This window comes from Dermacentor variabilis, chromosome 10 (assembly GCF_050947875.1).
Source record: "Dermacentor variabilis isolate Ectoservices chromosome 10, ASM5094787v1, whole genome shotgun sequence".
In the NCBI taxonomy this organism is placed as follows: Eukaryota; Metazoa; Arthropoda; class Arachnida; order Ixodida; family Ixodidae; genus Dermacentor; species Dermacentor variabilis.
Window position 1 is genome coordinate 27908517 of NC_134577.1, and position 26690 is coordinate 27935206.

At 42.7% G+C, this 26690-nt stretch overlaps 1 protein-coding gene across 1 annotated transcript; it reads left to right on the plus strand.

Moving 5' to 3' along the window:
* Positions 1-1965: 1965 nt before the first annotated feature.
* On the plus strand, positions 1966-25360 carry LOC142559470 (neprilysin-1-like). The gene is made up of 18 exons (XM_075671069.1): positions 1966-2123; positions 5411-5491; positions 5687-5895; positions 7042-7236; positions 7556-7642; positions 8806-8936; positions 9501-9726; positions 10447-10545; positions 12079-12156; positions 13509-13621; positions 14462-14520; positions 16360-16411; positions 16788-16855; positions 17998-18128; positions 20124-20189; positions 21886-21990; positions 22382-22458; positions 25147-25360. The coding sequence occupies exons 1-18, from the start codon at positions 2039-2041 to the stop codon at positions 25244-25246; spliced, it is 1962 nt and encodes a 653-aa protein (XP_075527184.1). The 5' UTR covers positions 1966-2038; the 3' UTR covers positions 25247-25360.
* Positions 25361-26690: the final 1330 nt, after the last annotated feature.

Sequence of the window (26690 nt, forward strand, 5' to 3'; positions counted from 1 at the left end):
TCGCGGGATCGAATCCCGGCCACGGCGGCCGCAATTCGATGGGGGCGAAATGCGAAAACACCCGTGTGCTTAGATTTAGGTGCACGTTAAAGAACCCCAGGTGGTCAAAATTTCCGGAGTCCTCCACTACGGCGTGCCTCATAATCAGAAAGTGGTTTTGGCACGTAAAACCCCAAATATTATTATTAAAATGCTTTAGCGAAAGTGAACTTCACGGACAAGAAGAATTTTACATTGCGGTCTCACTCTTATCCACAAGCAAATGCGCTCAATCAGGGCTGCGTTGACGCTTCCATAGCTGCGTCCATACCCGTCAATGTTCTCGTCTCATTTCAGTGATATGACATCGTTATCGCTAATTATGCGCCCTCCAAAAGACTATACAAGAGTAATTTCACATTATTGCAATAGCAATAAAGGTGAACATCGCCCTATTTCGACGTAATAAACAGAACAAAAATATTCAATGGCGATGTGGCAGTAAATACGAGAGAAATTCGCTAACGTTAAGTCGCGCCCCTTTGAGGTCCCGTGTGCATGATTTATACCACGTTCACCCCATTGCAAAGGGTTCGTGTTGGTCAGGAGCTCACTTGACACACTTGATGCCTCTTCGGCGAATTAAGGACAACTGACGGTCGTCCGCGTGAAGCCGCCGTCAGTTACACTATAAATATACAGGCCATCTTGCGTACCTTGAACCAAGAATTTTAATGAAGGGTTAGCGGCAGCTGAATGAAACCAACAGCATATGGTTTGCCGTCATGTCGCACTGCTTATATTATCTTTTTTATATTCCGCTTGATTAGGTAACTGGCTAAGATGAATTACGGAAAATTTTAAATATTCACTATAGGGCGAAGTACGTTTCGCTGCGTTGTATATAGAAGGGCTCAGAAACGAGCGATCCAATTTTTTGAGGCAACGTACTTCCTGCATGGGGATGTTCTTGGGCCTTTAAGGATTAGTTAATTAATCTTAGTTAATTATTTATTAAGTGGAATATCGAAGCACTCTAAGGAGCGCCACATGGCGGCAAACCATATGCCGTTGGCTTCATTCAACCGCGACTAATAACTTTTTTTTAATCCTTGGTTCAAGCGACGTGACACCGGGTATACGTACGCATACACACATGCACGCTCTCTTAAGTTCTCCTATTACCCTCTCTAACTGTACTAGGCGACCAGTTTCCTAAAGTTCACACACACACACACACACACACACACACACACACACACACACACACACACACACACACACACACACACACACACACACACACACACACACACACACACACACGCTAAAAATTAAATTATGGGGTTTTACGTGCCAAAACCACTTTCTGATTATGAGGCACGCCGTAGTGGAGGACTCCGGAAATTATAATCACCTGGGGTTCTTTAACGTGCGCCTAAATCTAAGTACACGGGTGTTTTCGCATTTCGCCCCCATCGAAATGTGGCCGCCGTGGCCGGAATTCGATCCCGCGACCTCGTGCTCAGCAGCCAAACATCATAGCCAATGAGCAACCACGGCGGGTATTCATACACTTTGACAGACAGTGTTGCCTGTGCTATTTTCAACGCCAGTGGTCCTTGAGGTCTACGGCAAGAGATTTGCGGCACCTCCTTCGAGAGATGGCGCCACGCTGCTTGACCAGGTGGGCAGCTTTCGGCGCGCCGCGGTTGGCTGTGAGATGGTTGCGAGTAATTGCCGTAATTACTACAACCAATCTACTTTGCCGGCAGCCATTTCATACTCACATCTACTGTCGAATACGGGAGAGCAAGCATTTTTCTTCAGTGTAGCTGGGGCTTGAAATCTGTACGATATCCCGGTTGACGAGCACGTGTGCAAGTGCGTAACGCGCAGCATTCAACAACTTGTTATACACGTGAAACTTCATATTATGAGACTTCTATCAATGTTGGCTACGGCCTTGATTTTCCTTACAGCCAAGCTGATCAGCGAGTCACTTAACACGTCCGTAGACCCGTGCGATGATTTCTACTCATACGCATGCGGTGGTTGGATGGCCACGCACAGTATTCCGGGTAGCGAATCAAGCACCGGCTCTTTGGACTTACTGAATGATGAACTTCAAGAAACATTGAAAGGTAACGTGTATGATACGCATTTCTCTGTTGTTCTTTTTTATGCTACACTACATTTGACCTTAATTTCTACGTAGCCGACGACGAACAATGACCAGTTGCACTCGCATTAGTAATACTGCTTCTGCAGTCGCACAACATAGGTGAAAACCGCAGTCGCCAGGTGGTGTCATAAGCCGGTCCGGAAGCATACACTAAGCTGTAAGAGAGACAAGTAATGCAATGAGCCGGCTGGCAGCTGCAACCCAAAGAGACACGACGCCTTGCCCACACTCCAGGAAGCACGTGACAGAAACATACAAGTTGAAGATAGCAGTAATGGAAGGAAATTGGAAAGGAAGAAAGACTTGACAGATCACAAGGGCTAAACTAATGGAATAACAAAATATAAAGCACAGCAACAGGAACCAACAAAAATATTACCGCAGATTTTACTAATTACAAACAGCACTAAAAACAGATAAATACGAGCTGTTTTTCAAAACGCGCAATAAAGCCAATTTAGCTTCATCTGATGGAGTCACCCTCATCGTCTTCACGCAATGATGAAATTTGATTGGAACAGTCTGCGTTCGAATAATTTAGTTTCGGACTTAAACGCATTGGGCAACGTACAAAATGAAGCCCCTTTCTATCCATGGTTAAAAGATCTTTACACGGATTACCCTCTGCTGTACGTATTTACGAATGCATAGCTTAAAGGGCAACAATTTTCGATTTTTTACCTTCCATGTGTACACAGTGCAATCCACGTTAACGATATCAATAAGAACGAAAAATTCCATCGTTATAACCGATCATCGCTATGTATGGACTGCCGAAAAATGAACTGTAGCTCCGAAACCAAGTTTGCCGCCTGCGCTATGAAATAGACGCTCTATAAAGTTGCCTGTAAAGAATAAAACGTTTATTTGTACCTCTAAACAGCGTATCAACTATTAGACGCGCTGCAATAGTCAGAAATCCGCACTTGTTTTCGCGGGAGTTTCAGGTTCACAACTGCGGTGTACAACTGCTGCGCGTACACTAGCGGCAATAATTAAGAATGCACGAAATTGATGAGCGACTCGATCGACGACAATGCACTTCGCCTGACCATCGGGGTCGGTGTCAAAGATTTGTGATCGTCAATCCCGTCGCACCCGTCACACCACGGCGCCATCTGTCGCGACAATTGTCACCCCGTCGGAGATGTCTTCGCATAACGAGGCAGCACCATCGGCACTGAGAAACTCCCCCATCGAAGCACCACCTGTTTCATCGTCTGTAGCGACATGCTTCCACGGCTCCGCAATGTGAACGGCTTCCGCCATGCTGGTTCCCGGGATTTCACCCTGGCGCACAGAGCCCGCCTTTTCCGCTGATCGGCACTGCCCCTGGTTGCAGCCGTCATGATCGCGGCGCTCCTTTGCGAGCTCGCATTTTGAGCCCTGCAAAAATTTGCAGCTTCGTCTCAAGCAACGCAATACTGCTCTTTGTCGGCACCATCCTCTATCAACCGGGCTGTCCGCTGCAGCTTCAGCGGCGCATTGCCGCGCTCACTCAGATGGGGGCAAATGTCCTACATAGTTAAAAACGAAAAAAGAAAAATAACACCACAATGAGTTCATATCACCTAATCGACTGAGCCCTTATTGTGAACTTCGTTTTTGTAAGCCTCCGTTTTTGTCGTTTCCCTACTCTTCTTCCACGAATCTTCCAATCGCCTCTTAGTAATCTCTATTGCGGACATGTTTTCTTTCCCCCTGCTCTCGCTGAACCCAAGGGTTTCAAAAACGCCAGTGGTGCCTAAATGGCCCGCTGGGCAAATATCTTCACATTCTAATAAAACATGCTCCATCTTTACCATAACTTTACCGCAGCAATGTTTCCATTAGGCTTCAAGGAGGCCAGTGGTGCCTAAATCGACCGCTGGGCAGATATGTTCACATTCTAATAAAACATGCTCCATCATTTCCATAGCTTTACTGCAGCAATGTTTCCATTGGGCTTCAAGGAGGCCAGTGGTGCGTAAATCGAGCGCTGGGCAGATATCTTCACATTTTAATAAAACATGCTCCATCGTTTCCATAGATTTACCGCTGCAATGTTTCCATTGGGCTTCAAGGAGGCCGGTGGTGCCTAAATGGACCAGTGGGCCGATATCATCACATTAAAATAAAACATGCCCCATCGTTCCCCTGGCTTTATCGTATGCGAGGCGACTGGCGCCATCTTGTGGCGCGCTGTGCCAACTAGCGATGTTCTCCATGGATATTACAATCTGCGCACGGGTGGGACGCAAACACGGCACGTCTCGGCACCGTTCATTTAAGGGGAACTTAGGAATGCAAATTTCACTATTATTCTGCATGAAAAGCGCCGTTCAGAGGCTAAAATTTTGGGTGTTATATATGATATGCCATGAATAACATATCGCTATATATGTTCTTTTTTTCTCATAGCCCGAATGTATAAGCCGGCACTCCTAAGTCTGCTCACCGTTATAACCGAATATCGTTATATGTGGTATTCCTATAAGTGGACTGCATTGTACTGCATGAATATACTGGCCTACCTTTGCTTCGGTTCCTCCAGTTACCTTTATCGCCTCATTGCAAAGAAAAAGTAGCCTCCTTGCTCACATGATAAAAGCTACGGCTACGTTTGTAGCATCAGTCCGCCTAACTAAAGAGCCGCAGCAAACCTAATGTAAAAGTAGCATTTCAATATTCTCTCGCTTCTTTTTCATAAGTGATCGAGGCCATCTTCACATGCACCTATGTTTACACCTCATAATTCAGTGGGGCCTACAGCCATTAGTAAGCCAAACATTATGCAACATTACCATACATGCAATTCAGTTTATATACCCAACGAGCTTAGGCTGGGTGGCACAGCTGCTAGGCATACTGTAGATGCGAGATTCAAGTTTAGCCTTAGCACTGCGGCTGTCAAATCACATTTGCCTGCATCAACGTGAAGCTTTAAAGTTGGTCTCGGTGTATTTCTGCGATGCATATCTTAATTAAAGCGATTCGTGGTTGAGCTACAATGCGTACAGAATACGATGACGAAATACACAGAAATTTAGCATCTAAAAAATAACAACACCAATATTTTTGCTGCCCGATTGATGGCCCATCCTCCAGAGTGAGTTGCATTCTTTCACTGAGGAACAACAACAACGACAAGCTCTGTCTGTGTCCTTATTTTGTGTGCATTGCTGTCGAAAAATGAACTATTAACAACTTGCCTATATTTTAGTTCTACTACTCATTAAAGTGATTATAGCATTCGTTATTTCTCAGACATTTTAGAAAACATGGCCCCTGTTTATGAAGAGCAATATGTCTCGTACAAGGCTGCGGTTGCATACAACGCCTGCTTGGGTAAGTTTGGTTTTGGAACACATATTTTAGGTGCAGATCGTCCTGGCTCTCACTAGGCTTAAGCTGGCATCATGTCAGCAACGAGAGTTATTGTAATGGGATCAGTATCATGTCGCGGGTGTTTTCTTGAAACTTTCATTTCCATTCACACTTGTTGAATATAGTTAAGTTTAACATGCGTCCTCCTATCTACAGCTGTTCCTACAAGCAAAGACCGACGAGATGTTGCGATCAAACTGTTGAACGAATCTGGTTTTGCACAGTGGCCTGCACATAATGAAAGCGATGACCGCACGAGAAACTTCGGAAACAACGTGGATGTGCTCAGCAAAACAGGAATATTCAGCATCCTTCAAGTTTCCGTGGGAAGAGATGCCAAAAATCTGACCTCTCGCGTCATTCAGGTGAAGAAACCATGGTCCATGAAAGTGTCCGTGATTAAAAAATATCCAGTAACACGAAATAAATTCACGGTGAAGAAATTCGGTATTTTGCTAGTATTGACATGCCTGACGAATTCATAAATTCACGGATGTCTGAAAACACTTCATTGTTGTTTTTTGGCAATTCTCGATTAATTCCGCTCGGAAGTTTTTTTTGCAGACTACAATACGATCTTGACGCACGCCATAGAGGAGGACTCCGGTATAATTTTGACCATCTTCAGTTCTTGACGCACAACTAAAACGCGGCCCACAAACGTTTTTGAGTTCCACCGCTGTCGGAACGCGACCGTCGCAGCCAGAATCGAACCCGCGACCCCACGCCCTGCAGCGTTACGACATAGCCGCTGAGCTATAACGCGTCGTTTTTTTTTTTTCAAATATCAACTCTTACGAAATAACAAAAGCTGCTTCCTGTTGCTGCCTTCTTCAACAGTAAAATTGAACTTCCGTATTGGCTTGTTCATCAACACTACTAAATTCGAGCTAGTTTTCAAACTCGGCCTAGGAGCTACACGAGAAGCGGTTTCTCACCGACACCCATTGCGCTCACAGCGTCAACTCTAGGCAAGCCAGGAAAACACAGGTAGCCTTCGTAGACAAACGAGCGCTGCAGCGGCCACAGGGCGTAGGCGTGCGTGTGAAGACTACTTGGGAAAACCCCATCACGTGCGCCACCAGGTGGCAGACAAAGTGTCGTCACATCGTGCGTGGCCTCCGAGATTTTTTACGTGCAGGTCAAAATCGCGATGCTCGCCAGAAGGTGGCAGACAAAGAAAAGTGGTCGCATGAGGAGTCTCAAAATTCGGAGCGTGCGCGCAAGCTCAGAGGCCATGCAAAACCATGATCCCTCGTCATTGTCACTTGAACGGCGGCATGCGTCACGTAGTTTATCTGGTTGGCATCAAAGGAAAATAAATGGAGCCTCGCGGAGAGCGGTACTTAATCGGGAGACACAATAGTAAAAGACTGCCAACGTTTCTTGCACATGCCGCTGTTGCACGCATTGTTACAATTGTCACCAGCTTGGCACTGTTAAAGCAGCACTGCAGAATTGGTGCGCTTTCGGCTGCGCATATACTGACCATAATTTACGCTGTTTTGCAGCTCGACCAATTGGGTTTCACATTGGTGGGAAGAAACCAGCTCATACACCCACAGGATGAGTACAACAAGCCTATTATCAACGCCTACAAGAGCGTCATAAGAGCTGCAATAAAATTTATGACACCGAATCTCAGGGAGGATCTACTTACGAAGCTTTCGAATGAACTTGTAGACTTCGAAGGACGATTAGCCAATGTGAGCAAATGATTATCCAAACCAGTCATATTAAATTTATTTCATTCGTGTTAGGATGACATTAAAAGGCCGTGAGAAGGTAATCTGTTCTAAGGCAGCACAAAACGGGATATTTGTCGTTTTATTACTCAGAAGTGCATTTGTGCTCTCGTAAGCGTAAAGGGAGCTTATTTTTTTAATTCCCAGCTAAATTTACGTAGGAAGCTGTGATGTAACCTTAAATAATTTCTCTATGTGCTCGCCATAACTGCTTCACAGAAGACACGTTAACAAAGTTCCTTCTTACTATATTTTGAAGAAATGGTTGCGTTGTTTCTAGCTTACAGTACCTCCTGAAGAAAGACGCAACTTGAAGAAAATTTACCACAGAACAACCATCAAGAACCTTCAAAGAAGCTTCTCGAACGTAAGTTATGCGTGAACGCACTCAAGATAGGTTAACTGATACCCTGTTACATTAGTGTCCACATTAAATGCTGTTTCATGACGTTTCTCATTGATACCTCGGCATATTCGAATTTGAATACAGTACCCTGCAAGAACCTCGATTCTTTCTGTCGTGTAACATTCAACAGAATCGATATCCTACCGTGCAGTATAGTGGGCAATATTTTCTATAACTACACCAGCACTCATTTTTTCATTCATTCATTCATTCATACACTCATTAAATCATGATTAGATATAAACTCCAAGGTGATTGAAGTGTTCAATAGGAACTGACCGAAAGTAGTGAAACATGTGGACGTTACAGCACCAGCGACTTCGGTTTCTGTTCTTTGAACCTAAATTCCTGCTAGCCGAACAATCTTGCGAAGCAGGCCCAGAACTCTGCGAAAAATATTTGTGAATGTACTCCGGTACTTATTTAAATCGTAAATACTGCGTCTGCGTGCGTTTCTTGGCAGTGGTTATAACAAGAGCATGCTCGCGAGTGCAGCATTCTGAAACGAATGCTCCACAGGAAGAAACAACTGCCTGACAATGCCGCACACAACGTGCTCTACAATGCACTTATAGCATTTTGTAAGAATGTAGTACATATTTCAATGTTTTTCTCCAGAAATAATAGACACTGCGCATACATCTATACCGACATTTGTTCACCTTGATTACGTCTGTAACCTTAAGTAGAACATAAATTAAAGGGTGGTTGCCTAAAACACAAGCGTGAAAGTGCGGCCCTCCTCAGTTCTTGTTGACGACTACCATAGGAAATTGGCGCTCCAATGTTAAAAAAAGGACACTGCACAAGATATTGAAACAGTGTTTCTATGTGTCTTCTTCTATGCACTTGTTTGCAAGTGGGCAGTAATTAGCACAATTTTTCGTAGCCTTCGAATTTGGGTTAGTGCGTTGCATTGCAGCTTCTTTTTTTATAAGCGATGACGCTCGATACGTGTCGAAAGGCTGAATATGTTTACTTCGGAGCAGCTAAAGACGACGAATTGAAGCCTTCTTTTAAAAATTGAACGCACTCCTTTTCTTCAGAAGGCGTTGCCGAACATTATCGAGTAAGAAGCATTCCTTTGTTTCATCTGTGCTGACTATTTTTTTCTCTTTGTTCAGGTTCCTCTCCTGAATTTGCTGACAAAAGAATTTTCAAAGGCAAATGTCACGCTGAATGAGAACGAACCGGTAGAAATCTACGGATTAGATTACTACCGCAGGCTGAATGATTTTCTCCAGTCTGCCAAACCGTAAGTGAAAGAGTAACTTCGTAGATTTTAGATATTTTAGATATGGCAATATATACATCGTTATAGCCGCAAGGTAGTTTGTTCGATTGAATATCAGACTATGGCGAAACAAATGTGTTTTCCGAAGAGGTGATCACAGCCAAAAATTTTCGTAATAGACGGCAATAATAATTAAAACTCTTTAAAGAATTCAACAAGCTGCCGTGAGTGAAGCCAGTGCGTTTATTTAAGGAAGTCCCTTTAACATCTGGCTAAGTGGAACCTTAAACGCGAAAACCGAGCTGCTGTTTAGCAGCTTTGGCAGTAATCGACGCCTACCTGCTGCTTGCAACAAATTACGTCCCCTAACTCCTCTCTGTTCGCAAAATAAGAAACGCTTCGTTATAGCACAAGGATCAATACGTTCATTGTACGAGTAATACTCTGCCATTGTAGCCGACGACACATATTTGATATGTTTTGATTCGTTGTTGTCGCCAATAAATTACTGTGGTCAGAGCAGTCTTTATCAAGGCAAAATGTTTCATAAGCGGTTGTAACTTTGCTTTGTATTTTTTACCCTAGTGATACACTGTACAACTACGCTGGCCTTCAAACGATACTGGAATGGGTCACGCATGTATCTAAAGACGCCTGGAATGCATCACTCCAACTGAGAAAAGTTTCTTCGGGTGTCTTGGAGGAGACTCCCCGCTGGAAAGTCTGCGTTGGCTTGGTGAATTCCGCGATGCGGGAGGTTGTCGGCTACCATTACGTTCTACGCAAGTTTAGCGAAGACGCCAAGAAAGAGGTAACATCCGCGTTCAGAGAGAGAAAGGGAAGAAGAGATGAAAGGTAGGGAGCTTAACCGGAACAAGCTTCCGTTTGTTATTCTTCAAAGGGGGAACAGGGTAAGGGCAGAATCGAGAAGACAGGAAGAGAATGATAAAAAAAAGAAAACAACGCACCAATTCGTGCACTATAGTTGTTCGGTCAGGCTTTTTGTTGCTTTAAAAGAGCCCCTACACATTTGTGTAGGTGTCATAAGCATTTATGACGTTGTCACCCTAACCGCCCTTTCTTTTTCAACAATGCCGAAATACCAACAAAAGTTGACGACGTGTAGTTTATCTTTTCTTTTTCAAGATGTTGATAGGCGAGCATGGGAAAAGCTAGCCCATAGTGCACAACGTACGAACTATCTTTGCAATCTAGTCTGAGTGTATCTGTAAGAAAAATATAGGTGTGGGAGGCAACATCTTTGCGAAAGTCGTCTTTACTGCTTTTATTACACAATCAGTATTACGAGTTTCCACTGCAAAATTCTACATGCAGAAGAGAGATGGTTCCTTTAAGGAGAAAGAGTGAAAAAGGAAGTAATAGGGCCGGTTTAAGGGAACCACCAAAAAACTGAAATGCAAAGGCTTTTCCTAGGCACTAGGTGGAACTACAGTGCAGTTTTAAGAGTTATGAACAGTAGTAGAAACGGCAATTCTTACGTATGAATTTATTGCATTACTGATCCCTTTAGGTCGAAGACTTGGTCAGCAAGATATTGGGTGTTTTCAAGGATAGGCTGCAGGAAATTCAATGGATGGACAATGAAACTAGAGAGGCTGCAGAGGAAAAGGTACTGTCACATTCTTTTTCTTTATCAAAATATAATGCAGCACCTTTCTTTGCTGCCCCCTCGGCGTTTCGTCATTTCGTCTCTACAACTCCTTCGATAAGTTTTCACTGAATTCACTGAAAAAATTCAGTCATTAACCAGTTAATTTCAGTCAAGAGAAGGCACATATCAAGTTTGCGTTTTTTTTTCATTTAAACATATTCTTTTTTATATGTCGCCAGTCAGGTACATTACTTTGGCTAAATTACTTGGACATAACTTTAACGAGAAATCAAAATGCACAAGGAAATATTTTCACCAAATCAGTTGATAACAATTGCTTTTGGAAAGATATTGCAGTTTGAGAATAGCATGCAGAGAGTTATGAGGGAATAAAGATCGCGACTGAATTTTAAACCTAAAGGCAATTTTGAGATAAACACTGTAAAAGTGCGGCAAACTACTCCATTTGCTGAGCTGAGTTTTTTTTACCAAAATGCCTTCTTATAAGCAGTGAAAGAATACTGGAATGCATACTGTAGCACATGTTGGGATACATAACATAGAGGCTCGTCTCAGTCTCAAAGTTCTAAGCGGATGTGTCTTGGAAACTGACCTGCACCGATTCGAATTTCATCTTTATCTACTATGAACAAGAATTAGTTCAAAAATATCTCTGAGCCAATTCCACTTTCGATTTCCCGTGCAAGAGTGCCCTCCTCTTCAGGAAATTCAGTTGATGTGGTGGAATTCTGCTATGTGCTAGCTGCATAACATTTTAAAAGACCTGTTACGAAAACAAAACAAAGGTTCTTAACCAACAAGGTATGCGGCTTGAAAATGGAAAGGAAGAATATCGGAGTAACCTCAGATGACATAAAATCAGTTCCCATGCTTTCTTTGCGGTGGGGCTGAGGGAACCCATGCATAGATGTTAAAACGACGCTCTCTTTGCCTACCTTGAGCTGGCTCTGGCGTGGTGGCTACTACTGCTGCTGAGTTGGTCAGTATGTGGGCGGATATATTTGTAGATATGCACTTAGTTTATTATGAGCGCCGAATGAATGTTGGCCCAAGGGCCTATGTAACCCTTGCACGCTGAGCGATAAAGTAGCGTGAGTATGCAGTTCTCTTATGCCTAACAAAAAACAAATCTTCCTGTTTAAAACCTGAAGGTAAATTCTCGGCTCACAAATATATCTACATCAGGCCGACCTGTTAATGCTAATGGTGGCCTATTTTTACCCGATTCCTTGATTTGCTTTGACAATTTTCAAGGAAAGAAATGTGAAGCTGGGGCCATGTCCGCCATCATCAATTTGTCTTCAATACGCAGCTAGCTTGGGAAAGTTGCTGCTTACCGGTAAATGAAGACGGCTGCTCGCATGATTTATTCATTTATTAGGATTGCCGAAACAATAACTGCACATGTATATCGCTCGCATTATCAACGCAAGCCTTTCCTTACTATCGTAAATTGTGAATCAGAAAGCCTAGAAATTAGAGTTCCAGAAAAAGGGAAGTTAAAACCTTGGCGTCTTTCTTTTTTTGCAGCTGAGAAAGATGGGAACGAAAATCGGATACCCGGAGTGGCTATTTAATAAGACTTACGTCGAGCGGTGCTATAGATATGTGAGTACGCTAACATCAAGGCTGGAAGCTCGACTGATACATAGCCACACTTCAAAAGACACTCATTTTATCGCATCTAGTTTCGTCTTGACTGAAAGAAAGTGTGTTATCGTTGTCGCTCAAAGGTTACGCAGCCCGAAGACTGTGTGCGTGTCTGCATTTTTTTGTGACATTAAGGTTGCGGTTCAGCATTGCGCAACAAAAGCCTTTCTTGAGTCCAGTAACCGGAGACATGCATGTCAACGATGCTTGGTGGCGTCTAAATTAATTAAGTATATTTTACGTGCCAAACCTACGATCCTATCATTAGGCACGCTGTAGTAAGGGACTCCGGCAATTTTGGCGGCCTGCGTTTCTTTAACCCGCTACTAAATCCAAGGGCACTGCTGTTTTCGCATTTTGCCCCCATCTAAATGCGGCCGCCGTGACCGGGATGCGATCCCGTGACCTTGCGCTTAGCAGCCCAAGACCATAGCCACTAAATAACCACGGCAGCTGTGACGACGTCCAGCAGCATGTTGCTTTGTGCGTGCACACAGCCTTACGGACACCACGTTAACTTGAGCCAACGGACAAATGAGCGCCTCGGTGATAACAGCGTATTGGGCAACAGAGCGCTGGAGATCAGACAACCTAATCAGAGAATATGCTTGTGATGAATTGCGTTCAAGCACAGGCATGCCTGTCGAGCTCTTCGCCAAGTCATTCTGCCCTCTTCGTTATGATCATGCCCTTCTCATTTCCCTTGTGCGCTCCCTAAGCGCACAGTAGTTACACTGGTTACAACAGCTACAGGAAAAAGTTATCAGATTACTGTAGTAGCAAACTCCGGCGCATAAGCTTATGTGATGATGAGTTTAAATGTATGGACAACCCTAATGTTTCCTAGCCTGCTGTCATATTGAAGTGCATGGCATCACTTTTAGTCTCTTCTCTCCTAACTCAATTAGGAATTTAGTGTTTTCTTCCTTGACCGGTGCCCTTTTCCGCACTCCTGACACTGAGAAGTTTTACATTTTTCTGTACACACAGCCGGAAATCCTTACGGGCGATTAGCAAAGCGCCACCGGTTGCGCTAGACGTCTCTCGAGGCTGTCTGAAGCTGGCTTGTCTCTCGGATTGTTGTTCCGAATTCAGCAACAACCCGTCATGGGAATCGTGAAATAGACCTAAATACGTAGGATGTGTGTCCGAAAAAAAAAGAGGAAGCGCCCGAAAAAAAAAAAAGAGGAAGCGCATAGCTGTCGCAGGCCTGTTTACGGACGCGCTGTTGTTTGTCACTTTCACATTGTGCTACATTTCACATGGTACGCCCAGTTCTCTAACATTGAATGAATGAGCGATTCCTGCAGGTACCAGCGCTACTGCCCAACACCGCCTTCGCTGAAATCCTGTACCGGATAGCAACCAACAACTGGATAATGACGATGCTGAAGCTCCGACAACCATACGACATCGGGAAAGAGTAAGCAAATAGCGTTGTTATCGCAAGAGTTCTAAGTAAAATAAAATTCATGTATCGTATTCAATGTTTCAAAGCAACTTACGGGCTGTGCAGATGCCTCAATTGAAGTATGTACGTAGTTGTACGCGTGTGTGTGTGTCGGAAGGACGGGGTGGGGGTGGTTTTGAATAAATTTCGGACTGGAATAGGTCAGCCGCGCCTGGTGATCGAACCCACGTCGACGAGCTAAGCACCAAAAGGTCATGAACATTTAACTACGACAGCGGATAGCATATGTTCCATCTAAATGTACAGGCGCAGTAGGTTTGACGCGAGGAAAAGTCGGGATTACAATCGAAGTATCTTTGTGCATATGTTCTCGAAATGCGTACCTCAGGAAACTGCTTCCCCTCAAAGCTCGCGGTTTTCAAAGTTACTCTGCGTTTTCTGTGCTGGTGTGCGAGTTTAATTTGATATTTTCTTCATCCAGTGCTATTCAGGCACACATTCATAAATTTATACGAACGACATTTCCTTTCACTTGTATACATTTGTCCACCCTCCTTTCCCATACCTTAAAGCAATCAAGAACATTTCGATGAGGTTGATTATATGGACTTATGCTACAACAAATTGGAACATGACAACTTTACTACTAAGATGTAACAAACGGCACCCAAGTTCTAAAATTATCGCAAGTGATAATTGTTGACATTGTCCGAAATGGAGGTAGCATTTTAAATAAAGCTATCTTGCGTGCATTATTAGAGGATATAGTTTAGCAATGCCCTGGCCAGCTTCTCTAAGTGACGGTGTAAGTTACTTATGTCACGATGCATTCTTTCTCACTGCTTTCTTTAGGTGGGTTGTTGGCCAGGCTGTTCTAAATGCCTTTTACAGTCCGAATTCCAACGAAATGGGTAAGGGCTAAGTGCATCCAAGAAATTATACCTGCATTTGGCTACCCGACGCTGACATAGAAACGAGAATCTTTGTGACCATTTAGTGCATAACTGATTTATACGCCAAAAAGAAGTAGGCAACAACATGTGCACTGTAGTGACACAAGGCTAAGAGCAAATTGAGCCCCTCACTTAATGCACATGCCCACACATGAACAGTATGAGGCAGACTTGATTTTGACATGTTATTTTCTCTTTAACCATAAGAAACAGCTAAGAGTGCATAGTGAATGAGGCATCCCAGTTGATAATACATCTGCTGGTACAAAAAGACCTCAAGCATGACGTGTGCTAAGTCTCACATTGCGGCAGCCATATTGAAACGTTTTCAATGATGGATCGACTTTAGAGGAAGCTTTAGCTCAGGTGCTCCTATCTAAATACATGTAAAAGAAGAATTCGTTATTCTCGGCCACCACTGCAGCAAGTTTGACGAGGTTGGTTCCATTTAAAAGAAAAACATAAAATATAGTGACTGTTCGTTTCAAATTTTTGATCTAGATCATCAATTTTTTATTAGGAATTGGCACAAATCAAAAATTTTCAGAAAACGAAACTATCAAGTCTACAACACTTTAACTCAGCAAGAAAAATATCACAATTATGTGAATTGTATCTAATAGTATATCCAAAGAGGTCAAAATTGATATGTTACACGTGAATCTAAAACAATCAGTAATATGGAAATACAGCTTTTGCACAACCCTTGTAGACAACGTAAGAAATTCACGTGAGATATAAATTGACAAATCGAATTTGTCCGCTTTGAATTATCTAATGGATTCCGTTTACAGAACCACGATGTCTGTTTTTGATGCAGAGCTAATAATTTATAAACTTCGTGCGTCTATTTTTCTCGAAATTTCGAAGTTTTGAAAATCCTATTCACAAAATTCATGTTATAAATCTAAACTCCACTTCCAACAGTAACTAGAATTTAACTTTCTCTTCCAAATGCAACAAATTTTATTAAAATTGGCCCAGGGGTTATCTCAGAAAACTGTTTTTTGAGTTTTACATGTACTTGAATAGGACGCGTCAGAGTTGGGCCTGAGCTAGAGCTTCCTCTTTAGGACGCATTTAAAAAATAATATCATCATTAGTCTTGTCGCCGATTTTGAGTATCAAAATGCATTTATTCTATAGCTGACAGACTATCTGTGTTTCACAAGTCATGCAAGGGCAGCGTTTATAGGTTCGAACCCTGAACTGCTTTCGTGACATTACCCTATCCCTTCCACTCCGAGGTCAATGATGAAATCTTGTGTTTCCACGTTCACCGAGTTGCGCGTTGGCACACTGTTCGGTATACGATATCCTTAATTGTGCCTACCAATTTGTCGAACGCGTGGTTTCACAAGAGCGCTATTTCAAGTAATCTATTTTCTAGATCATGGAAAAGAAAACGTTTTGTGTTTGTACGAAAGGAGCGCGAAGGAGGTGCATGTTGCTTGTTCGAACGCGCGCTGTTGATTATCAACGCAACAAGTTCCAAGATATTGTTTGTAGAATACCTCGCGCTCGTTCAAATCAACGCTAATGCAATTTCCAGATAACTATATAAGAATTTGCTTTTTCGTTCGACTGCTTACACATAACTGGCCCCGCCAAATATGACTGGCGTGACGCATATAAACGTAGTGTCCTGCCAAGACAACGGCACATTGGTTTAATGTGCTTACAATCACGTAGACAGACCTAACTTAAAAAGCTGTGCTGGGTAGTTCCGTCATCTGCTGACAGAGGCAGACTCCTAATCATAGCGCCATTTAAACGTAACATTGGCGTACTTTCCAGTATATCCCTCGGGCATCCTTCAAGGCGTGCTTTATGAGCATGGACTTCCACGGTAAGTGATTCCATGCAGTCGAATACTATCTTTTGCACTCATATTTCTCTACCTGCATATTTGTCATCTCCAATCCATGTGTGATAAACTGGCAAGAAACAAGCAGTTCATTTACAAAGTATATCCCTGATAACTTCGCCGATCACCTAAAATACTTGCACGTGCGTAAATACTCTGCCACATAAAAGTTATGACATGCGAGCCGTGTCTCACTGCTTTAAGCGCATGCGTCAGCGCTTATGAGACTTAATGAAGGTTCCCAAAATGATAGCAGCAAAGTAAAACAGGTTCCAAGCTCTAAAGCTGCCGGTATGCTCATTCTGCTTCACCAGTTAACAAACATAGTAAGCTTAACACCTGGTCCCATTTTCAACAGTTCCATCAACTTCGGAGCCATTGGTTCGGTGGTCGGACATGAAATGACGCATGGTTTTGATGACACCGGTGAGTGCTTTCGGAAAAGGTGCGTTATGTAATTCGCATCATTGCAGTCGAAATACTGCATATGTCAAAAATTGTATCGGTTGCCACCTTAATAGCTTATGCGTGAGCTATCCTGATTCAAATAATCATCCAACAAAGACACCCGGCTGCCCCTTTTGTCCCAACAGTGCCAATGCAGCCTCTGAAACCAGTATCTACCACGTGCCTGTCGTGACTTGCAGCGCTTCCGTCGGAGCATAGCATGGCGCCATGCAACAAAACGATGCTGTGCGCTGAACCTATATTCGTAATTCCAGGGCCTGGCACAAATTATCAGGAAATGGATGTTTCCCGTAGTGTTCGGAAATTGCACATTTTCAGCCATGGTCCGAATTTTTGCGCCCAGGTTTCAGCGGCCACTGTTCTTTCTAAGTCCTTGTGCGCCCATTCTTCTCCTCCCCCCCCCAAAAGAAAGAAATAAATAAAGCCCGTTATGTTTTCGATCGCCAGCATCCACTAGTTGAACATGCAGTTTAGAGCTGATTCGGTGCTGAAGAGCATCCATGGACATGTCGGTGACACTGCGACCACCATAGAGCCCGATTTCAGGGGAGGCATGATGTATGAAGTAGCCACCAATAATTCGCACAATGGGTCTCATCCAAATATAACATGGTGAGACGTGAGGGCAACGAACCATTTCACACTGCAAACCATTACATCTAAACCGCTAATCCACAAGTAGGACGTCATAGTCAAGTGTAAGGTATTTCAAAGTTCTACGCTATCTTGTAACAATGTAATACGGCAAAAATATTTGGACAATGAAGCAACACTTGCATGAACTCCAAAACATAATATGTTAAATATATGTCATGGCAGCCAGTACACTAGCACAAATTATTTGCCTAAAATCTCGAACTTGGTAAACCAAAGCACAGTTACTTATTGATAAACTGAGTATTGCTTTTTTGTCCACAAGCTCATGCTATGTATAGTTAACAATTTTTAGTAATAATGTAGCATGCAGAATAAGCTTTACGGTACTGTTGTACAAATATAAAGCCAAGATGTTCGATGTGCCTCCATTATAACCTTCGCGCTTCCTATCAAATATGCTCGAGGTCGCTGACACCAGCTTTTGTTTTTATTGATACGCGAAGGCAGTGAGTTCGACGCCGATGGTGCTTTGAAACAATGGTGGACTAATGATACCCGTTCGCTCTTTGTGAAAAAGTCCAAATGCTTTGAGTATCAATACGGAAATATTACCGACAACGCCGCAAATATGAAGGTAAGACCTGAGCATGTTTGTTTGTTACAAACATTGCGAAGTTTGACAAAGATGTCACACCATAAATGCCTAGTCGCGCTGCGTAGTTGTAACGAAACACAAAAAGAGACGATCCCACCAACAAGATGGTGCACATCATCTTGTGTGTGTGGCTGGGTTTATGAGGTGAGCAATCTTTCATTTCGTTCAGCATAGGGTATCGCTTGCCAAAACCGAGTGTAACCTGACATGTAACGAAATGAATAGAAAACATGTAATAATAGTGTCACATATCTTTGAGGTCGTAACGACTAACCCCTCTTACTTTGGCACCGATGTGTGGACGAAAGAAATCATTACTCGAACCCGCTTGTGTTGTGTGTACAGATGGCACCATTGTTGCACCACGCCCGACGAAATTGGAGCACATTTAGACTCTCGCTCAGCAGTCAGAGAGTCGTATAGCTCGGCAGTACATTTGTCGATCCGAGCGAGAGTGGTCATGTATGATAGAGCTCACTGTGGCATAGTAGGTACCCATAAAAAATAGCTGCTCTTTAGTATATGTAAGGCTTCCCAATTTACAACTAGTTGCAGAAACTGGGTTATTGCTTGGCTATGGCATCTCGGCGTTCGACACGTAGGCTCCAGAAATGGTGCTAAGAGACTCGGGCTGTGAGACAGAGGGCTGCTAATCCGTACTCAGCACATCTGACCACGGTGGGGCCCCTACGAATAGAGAGCGAGCACGATTGCAAGATTACACCGTAGGACCACTACTGGGTGTATCATAAGTTAAGAATGTAAGTTTTGCGATACGTGAATAAATGTCACGTATTAGCATCATTTTTGTAGCCTTGTACCCATACATCATCAGCAGCACGCAGAAGACAGTTCACATACCCGTGGCCGAAGCGTCCCAGATTAAGCCTACGCAATATTTTAGTATGTTTCCTTATACCGATGCAGCACAGCTTGGCATCAATGTTCGAGAAGTAATTAGCCTACGCATATCCATTTATTAGATGTTAGACCCCATTTATTACGCAGATAAAAAAATGTCCGCAACACGCAGGTGTACAGTTATGACGAGCTATGAGTGCTGCTTGAATATTCTACATAAAACACACTATATTTTAGCCAGACGGGCAAGTTGAGGGACCGCTACGGTTCGGAGCCGTAGAAAGTGATCAGTATTTCATGAAGACACTAGCGTGGTGTTGAGAATGTAATATGTGTGTTACAACAGTTTCGCCGCGTGTTTAAGCGAATACCAGCAGAAGGTCGTAGATGGAAGCGTCAGCTCTGTCAGCAAAACCGTGTGGAGCACTGGTCAACTACAAAATTTGCATTGCGTAACTGTTTAAAATGGATCTAAAATAGCCCCTCTATGTGATCGATTATTTTGTTGGCACCGTAATGAGAACAGCTAAACAGGACACGGTGTTTAGTTGCTAAAACTTCTGTGTGCTCTCTTTAAATTTAGAGCCGAAATAATGAAAAGGACGCAGAGGATGTTGTGACTCGGCTTTTCTTCTTTCTCTGCTCTGTGTTGCCCTGTTCATAACTCAATATGATTAACCAAGAAGTCGAAATTATGATGTAATAAAAATGAAAGGGAGCACACTGCTTTTGCTGCGTGGAAGTCATAAAACCGTGAAAAATATGAAGGAACATCAATTTCATTGTCGAGTAATAATTACACCTGGTGGATATACGCAAACCTTATAATAGCCCCCCATCAAAAAATTGTCCAACAGGACCATGCTGGGTATTGAGCTTATTTGATCAACACGCCATGTCTGAAGTGTGTTCAAACTAAAACAAGCCCATCAGGTATTTTTTAGAAATAAATAACCGAACCGGAAGGACACACTCGCTCGTTACGTTTAGCCTTTTTATTTTCACAGTGGTAAAATAATACATCCCTCTCGCGTCAGCATCTTTCTTTTATGATGTAGTACATCGGTCATGCAATAACCAAAATATGTGCTGCATTTTCTTCACACAATGCAGCTAAATGGCAAAAACACTCTGGGTGAAAACATTGCGGATAATGGCGGCCTGCGCATGGCCTTCAAGGTGAGTGGAGCTAATACCTTTTGTGCCTAGACAGTGGAGCAACTAGCATTCGCAAGTTGGAGATGAACAAGCACTCGCCACAGGTAACAAAGGAACAAAGTTTCAGATGTTTCTAGAACCCGTAGGACTCCCTTGTTCAAAAAAAGAAAAAGAAAGAAGCAGGTCCGTGTCTTATAAATGCAAATGCTTATATAACATTTGCATGTGCGATTTTGCGAATGCCATCATCCGGCTCGTTACGTAGTACAGATCAATGGCTACAGCATGGGATATGGTTATTGCGGATTGGCACGTAACCTTTCCCGTACTTAGTTTCAGATATCTCGCGTTTTTTTTTCTAAATACAAGGGATGGTTTCCTACCTCAAACATATGGTGCAAAAAGACCGCTTACGCTGGGTGCGTTTAAAGGTGCATTGCAAAGTAGAGCTCCTCGTTCGGGGTATCCTTGAGACAGATGAGAAGGTGCGTCGGAGCACTGACCCACAAGCTTCGCTGTACTTATTTTCCAACAGGGCACGTTGGATCTGCTGCATTTTTTCTCACTGGGTTATGTCTGTTTATCGTGCGAAAATAAGCTGAGAGTAGTCTGTAGCTTGTGTTCCTGTGTGTTCTGTGTTGTCAGTAGCCATGATTCTTCGTGAGACATGTACGAACATGCTCATTGTGACTTGGTAGAGTGTTAGTGAGCAATAAAGTTTGGCTTTATACATTTGAAACCTGTGTAATGTAGAAGGTGTCTGTGTTTCCTGGTCTTGGTACACCGTCCAGAGCTCTCGGTATATATGTCTAAAGCTTACCAGTGGCTCCAGATTCACGACCCCCGTAAGCATCAGTCGAAGATGCGCTTAAAATTTCAACTTTGTAAGGTAAAATTAGCAAAGAATGAAGCGCAAAATATGAACATGCGCATTTTCGTTTCTCCAATGATTAGGAATAACAATCCTATGCACCAGTTTATGTAAGTGCTGGCATCTAAAGAATTCTGCCACCACTACAAGGTAATCACAAACAACCTGAAGCCGTAACTTCATGAAAGAAAAGTCCAGAGTGTGCAGCGCCTTACGTACGCCACTAGTGCAATAAGTTTACGCATGTTCCTAACCAGTGGATTTCCTTTGATACCTGCGATGATAACGCAACCAAAGCTAAATATACATGTCCCACTGTAATCAAGCATATAATGGAAGTTGCAGAAACAGCTCGTAACACTTGTATAAATGCTTACCTTTCATTAAACTTCCTGTATAGAGATATATACCCTGGCCTTGCACTATAAGTTGATTCAAGAAACCATTTAGCACATGCTACTCTACGGGTTGCTTGGCCGATATACAAATGGCTTCCTCCTGCTGGTTCGCATAAAATTGCAAGTTCCAGAGTTGGTCTCGGTGGCTACACGAATATACCGCCGAATGAGGTGGTTGCAGAAATTATTTTTCACACTTACACTAGGTAGCACTGAAGAATCGAATGTACTCGAATCCGTACTATTCTGCTAAATAGTGCTTCAAAGGATTGCAAATTACAAGAACACTCGGATACCCATTCCACCACAGCGAATTCAATTGAATTCGCAGTTGCAACGCACTTGCAAACCCGACGCCACTGCAGCCTATTCACTTCAAACCTTTATGTTCTTCCATTAGAGTGTTTCGCATAGGTATTGAAGTCAAACCTGGATAAATATTTTGCAGGCGTATGATAAGTTTCTCAAGACTGAACGTCGAAACGACGATACTCGTTTGAGTGGCCTGGAGCACCTTTCCGGAAGAAAATTATTCTTCATCGCCAATGCTATGGTATGTCGTTTCCACAGCGAAGGCATTTAATACAATGGCCCCTAATCGTCGAAGCAGTTCGTACGTAAATCAATCAATCAATCAATCAATCAATGTTTATTTCACCAAAACATTCTGGATGATCATAAGGGCTAAAAGCTGCTCTAGGCAGCTTGACTGAGTGCCTGAAGACCCATGCACTATAGAGCCGTTCGAATGGAACTGCTGCCAGCTAACAGTGATAGCGAACGTACTATTCCAAGATAAAATATGGATTCGGTCAGTTGCAATGACCTTTTACCGACGAGAAACTTTGTGAATTGGGCACCAGAATTATGCCTGGTTTATACTTATCAGCACGGTTATGAAGCCGGGAATAGAAGGGTGTTTACATATGCCCCTCTCTTGGCAGGTTTGGTGCGGCCTGGCACGTCCAAAGTACCGGAAACTACAAATTCAGTATGACCAACACAGTCCGAGTCACTACAGGTAAGTGCATTAAGGTTTAGTTAAAAAAACGGTGCCTATCACCATGTAACCCTATCTGAGGGTACATGCGAAAGAGTCGCCCTCTATGAGGCCGCATCCGAACTACTGCAATGTAAAACAAGGCAGTTTGATTCAAGCTGTCCTATAAATGCGAAAATCAGGGTAATATTGAAAATGCTATATGTTCAATGCTAGTTCTAGCTATCAAAGCCGATAAGTAATACCGTAAGCTAACTTGTGGTGTCACCATATGCAATTAGCAATTGAATCATTTTATTTATTACTTATTTCTTCACCACTTTCTATGTATTCTCTGTTCGCTATTTTTTTACTACTTGAAAGAATGAACGTGGAGCTGTCATATAGATTTTGCTTAGCGAGAATTGGCAATTAAGGCAGTTCAAAGCAACATAATAAAGACGCCGCTGACAGGAGCCAACATAGCGCTCCCAATGTGGCTTCTATAGGAATCGTTTCGTATGATCCGCATTAAACTACACTGACCAGAAATAACATGTCAAAATATATAACAAGTTAAAACACAGGCACAAATAAGCGAATTGCCAGCGAACAGATGTGCGCCACTTCAATGTGCATCGACATACATTGCAACGGGTAAAGCTCCGACCTAAAGCACGATTGCAATAATATATGAGTACAGAGAAACCAGGAGGTGCTTCTAAGTATTCAATCTAACCAACGCATTTTTTTTTCAATAGCTCTAAATTGAAGGGTACATTGGCCAATCCGTCTATATTCAATGGTTTGAAAGTCAACTAGCTATTGTCAGCTTATCTTTATTTTTCAAGTGCTATCTGAACGTGGTAGCACCTGCAGAAAAGTTCAGTGCGGGGAGAGCAGAGGACCATATTAATGTTCTTGGTTAGCCAAAAGACAGGTGCGAAGCAGATTCCTGACAAAATGTCCACAAATATTGCGCGACAGTGGTCTTTCATATACTACAGTTCAAAATTGGTTTCTTAATCTTAAAACTCGTCATTTCGGTACTGAAAATGCGAAAAGCAGTGTACGCCTGTTTCTAAACGTCTCTGTGCCCGCAAATGTGAAATCCATCTTCGACATAATGACGGATGATCGCTGCATATAAACGAAACGTATTTCATCACGCCTAAATATGTCATGCCAGAGAGCTGGTACCATTATCCACGACGACTTCTAAATGATAAAGCGTGCAGCAAAAGAGGTCCCAAAAGGCTCGACAAATGGACAAAGTAGGAAAGGTGCGGAGACATCAATGGCTTTCTTGAGCATATTGAAAAAAAATTGATTTACCGGACAAACTGGTAAGTGGTGATGAGACATGGATCTCCTAGTAAAATCCCGTAACCACATTAGTGCCACGACTATAACCACAGTGGTTCCGTCAGACCGACACAATTTGGTGTACCGAGCTAAGGCCATAATCAAATGTCTACAGTTTTTAGCAATAAGAAGAGATTTCTGAGGATGGATTTCCTCCAACAGGGTTAATTTATTATTACAGAATAATTTTCTTCCTCATTCACGTATTTGAGGGAAAATATGAAGCAAAAAGTCGAGGAAAGCTCCCGACATACCTTCTCACAACTGCAGGTAAAGCAACGGAAAAGCTCACATCTTCAGGGTTTCTAGTGATGCTCTACCCGACCGGACTCCTTCCGACTACCATTTTCCCCCTATATAACAAAACACCTAAAGGGACAAGGGTTTGGAAGTGTTCTCGACATAACTAATGCACCAAAAGCGTGGTCGCACTAGCAGCCGAAATAATTTTATATGCATGGACTTAAGGAGCTGCGGAAAAGATGTCACAAACTGCATTGATTTCGTCGTGGAATGTGACTAAAAATCAGCAACCGCCACACTATGCTACAATTTTTTTCTGTGTAACGTTAAAAACTTAACACTCCCTCGTAAACACTACTCGCTCGGTATTCTACATGCATGCATGTCCCTACAGGAAAAGCAAAAACAGGGTACTGGCATTCTAACCGAATGAACCTAATACTGAGATCTTTCTGTAAAAGTACAACGGCTTTGAATATGTTAGGTTGAAATTGCACTGCAGAAAAGCCGCTATCTTCTTTACCGCGCTAAAATTAGGAGTAACACACCAGCACAATCACGTCGCCTGCTAGCATCACTCCATTTCGGGCAGTTTAAGTCGTCTGTTTCATCAATCAAGTAGATTAACGCATATTGCGTAAAACAGGCATACACATTTTCGCCCAACAATAGTTAAGCGACATGGCATAGGGCCTAAAAATAAGGTTTAACTCACCTCTAGGCGAACTTGCGAAGCTTCGCTTAAAATACATATTCTATGACATATACATATCCATATTATGTCTAATAATCGTAGGAGCAATATAAAAGGACTGTGCCGGGAATGTCTGTATTTTTATGCGCTGTATTTATTATACTGCATTTGTAGAGTTCCTCAATTTAGGCTTATTTATTATTTACTTATCAGATTTATTTTTCCTTTCCTATATTTAAATTTTTCTATCGGCGTAATCAACCCATTTAACATTGCTGTATTCTTTGCACCTTATGCAGCAATTACCGCAAGTGCAAGTGGGGAACCATTTTAAGGCATCACTAAAAGCATTGTATCGACCTCTTAAACTTCAATGCTCAAGTTTGGCCTACTGAAACCTAACTTTTTATTTTGCTCTTTCCCTTTAGGGTGAATGTGCCGATGGCTAACATGCCCGCCTTTGCGGCTGCGTTCAAGTGCCCGAATAATTCGTTTATGAACAAAAAGAAGAAGTGCACCCTATGGTGACATTGGCGAATCATAAAAAAAATAGCATTTACATTTCAAAGACGAAGCAGACTTCCCTGGATGAGTCACAACATTCTTTTTCACAGAATAATTGCGCAATAAAAGGTAATGACTTTTTTGTCTCAAATTATGCTCGCTTTCTCTATTAACACGTTGAACACTGCTGACAAGGAGGACATAATGACAATGCACTTGAGCAGCGTAATCTGCTGATGTGTTATCTGACATGTCAGATAACACAGCACAGCTCGATAATACAAACCGGTAGTTAAGAGGGACGCCTTCTTTGCCTACCATTCCGTAGTCTCGCCTGGTTCGGTCAGTCCGTTCGACAATCGCTGGTCGGGCTGTCGCCGAGTAGGTTCCCTTTCGCTTAAAGAAAAATTAGGCGTGTCCGGCGGTGGGATTCAAACCTCGATTTCCCAGCGCCGTAGCCCGATGCTCCAACATTTAGGGCACAACCGCTTTTTTGCTCATTGCATTTCTCGCAAAAAGCTATAAAATTGCTAAAAACAAGTTTGCCTTTATTGGCTGACACAAATGGATTTGCATTTCTTTAATACAACCAAGCCATCGAGAACAGTAATACTAATATGCAGTTAAAGCAGCACTCTATGAACCTGAGTCACCACCGCAGGCACACTTCTCTCTTGGCAGCCAACACCAGCTAGCAGTTTGAGATGGTCAGCACGAGTTGATATTATGATGATTTACAATGAGAAAGAAACGAATGAAATCAATGTACTAATGCTACCTGAGTGGATTAAGGAAAACTAATATCATTTGAACTCTTGCTCTAGATGATGATGATGACGATGATATGTACTGTTTAATGGCACAAGGGCCAAGTGTGGCCAAAGAGCGCCATGGCAGTGCTTGCTCTAGAGCATTTGCTCTAGGAAAAGCGTCCTCCTGTCGTTCAGCAGAAAATTATTCTTGTTTCGTATGTAACGCCTAAAGTATAGAAATTTTCTAGCTGCTACTGGACATGGCATATTCTGTGGGTAACCTGTAGGTTCTTAGTTATAATACCAAATTCGAGCCTCCAAATGTTGGAAACACAATTTAGCAGAAGTGCCTATTGAAACAAAACTATGGGTTCTTAGAATATGTTAAAAGATCATGTTGTTTACCTGTGTAAAATACACAAAGTCCTCTACAGCCTGCTACTATTTTTCTAAGCCAAATATCAATTGGTCGCAAATAGGCGGACATTGTTGACCAAAAGCTGATCCACTTCGATCCAGTGGATACTCCTAATTGAAGCTTCTTAGATGGGTATTATGGGGGAGGGACTAACACTAAAAACAAGCTTATACAACTTTCGGGGTGCACCTTGTCCCCAAGCAATAATCGTAATCTGCCTTATTTGCATTTCCTTTGCTGAAAACTCTGCGCTAGCTACTTTCTTAACGAGAATACTATATTACCCATCTAACGGGAA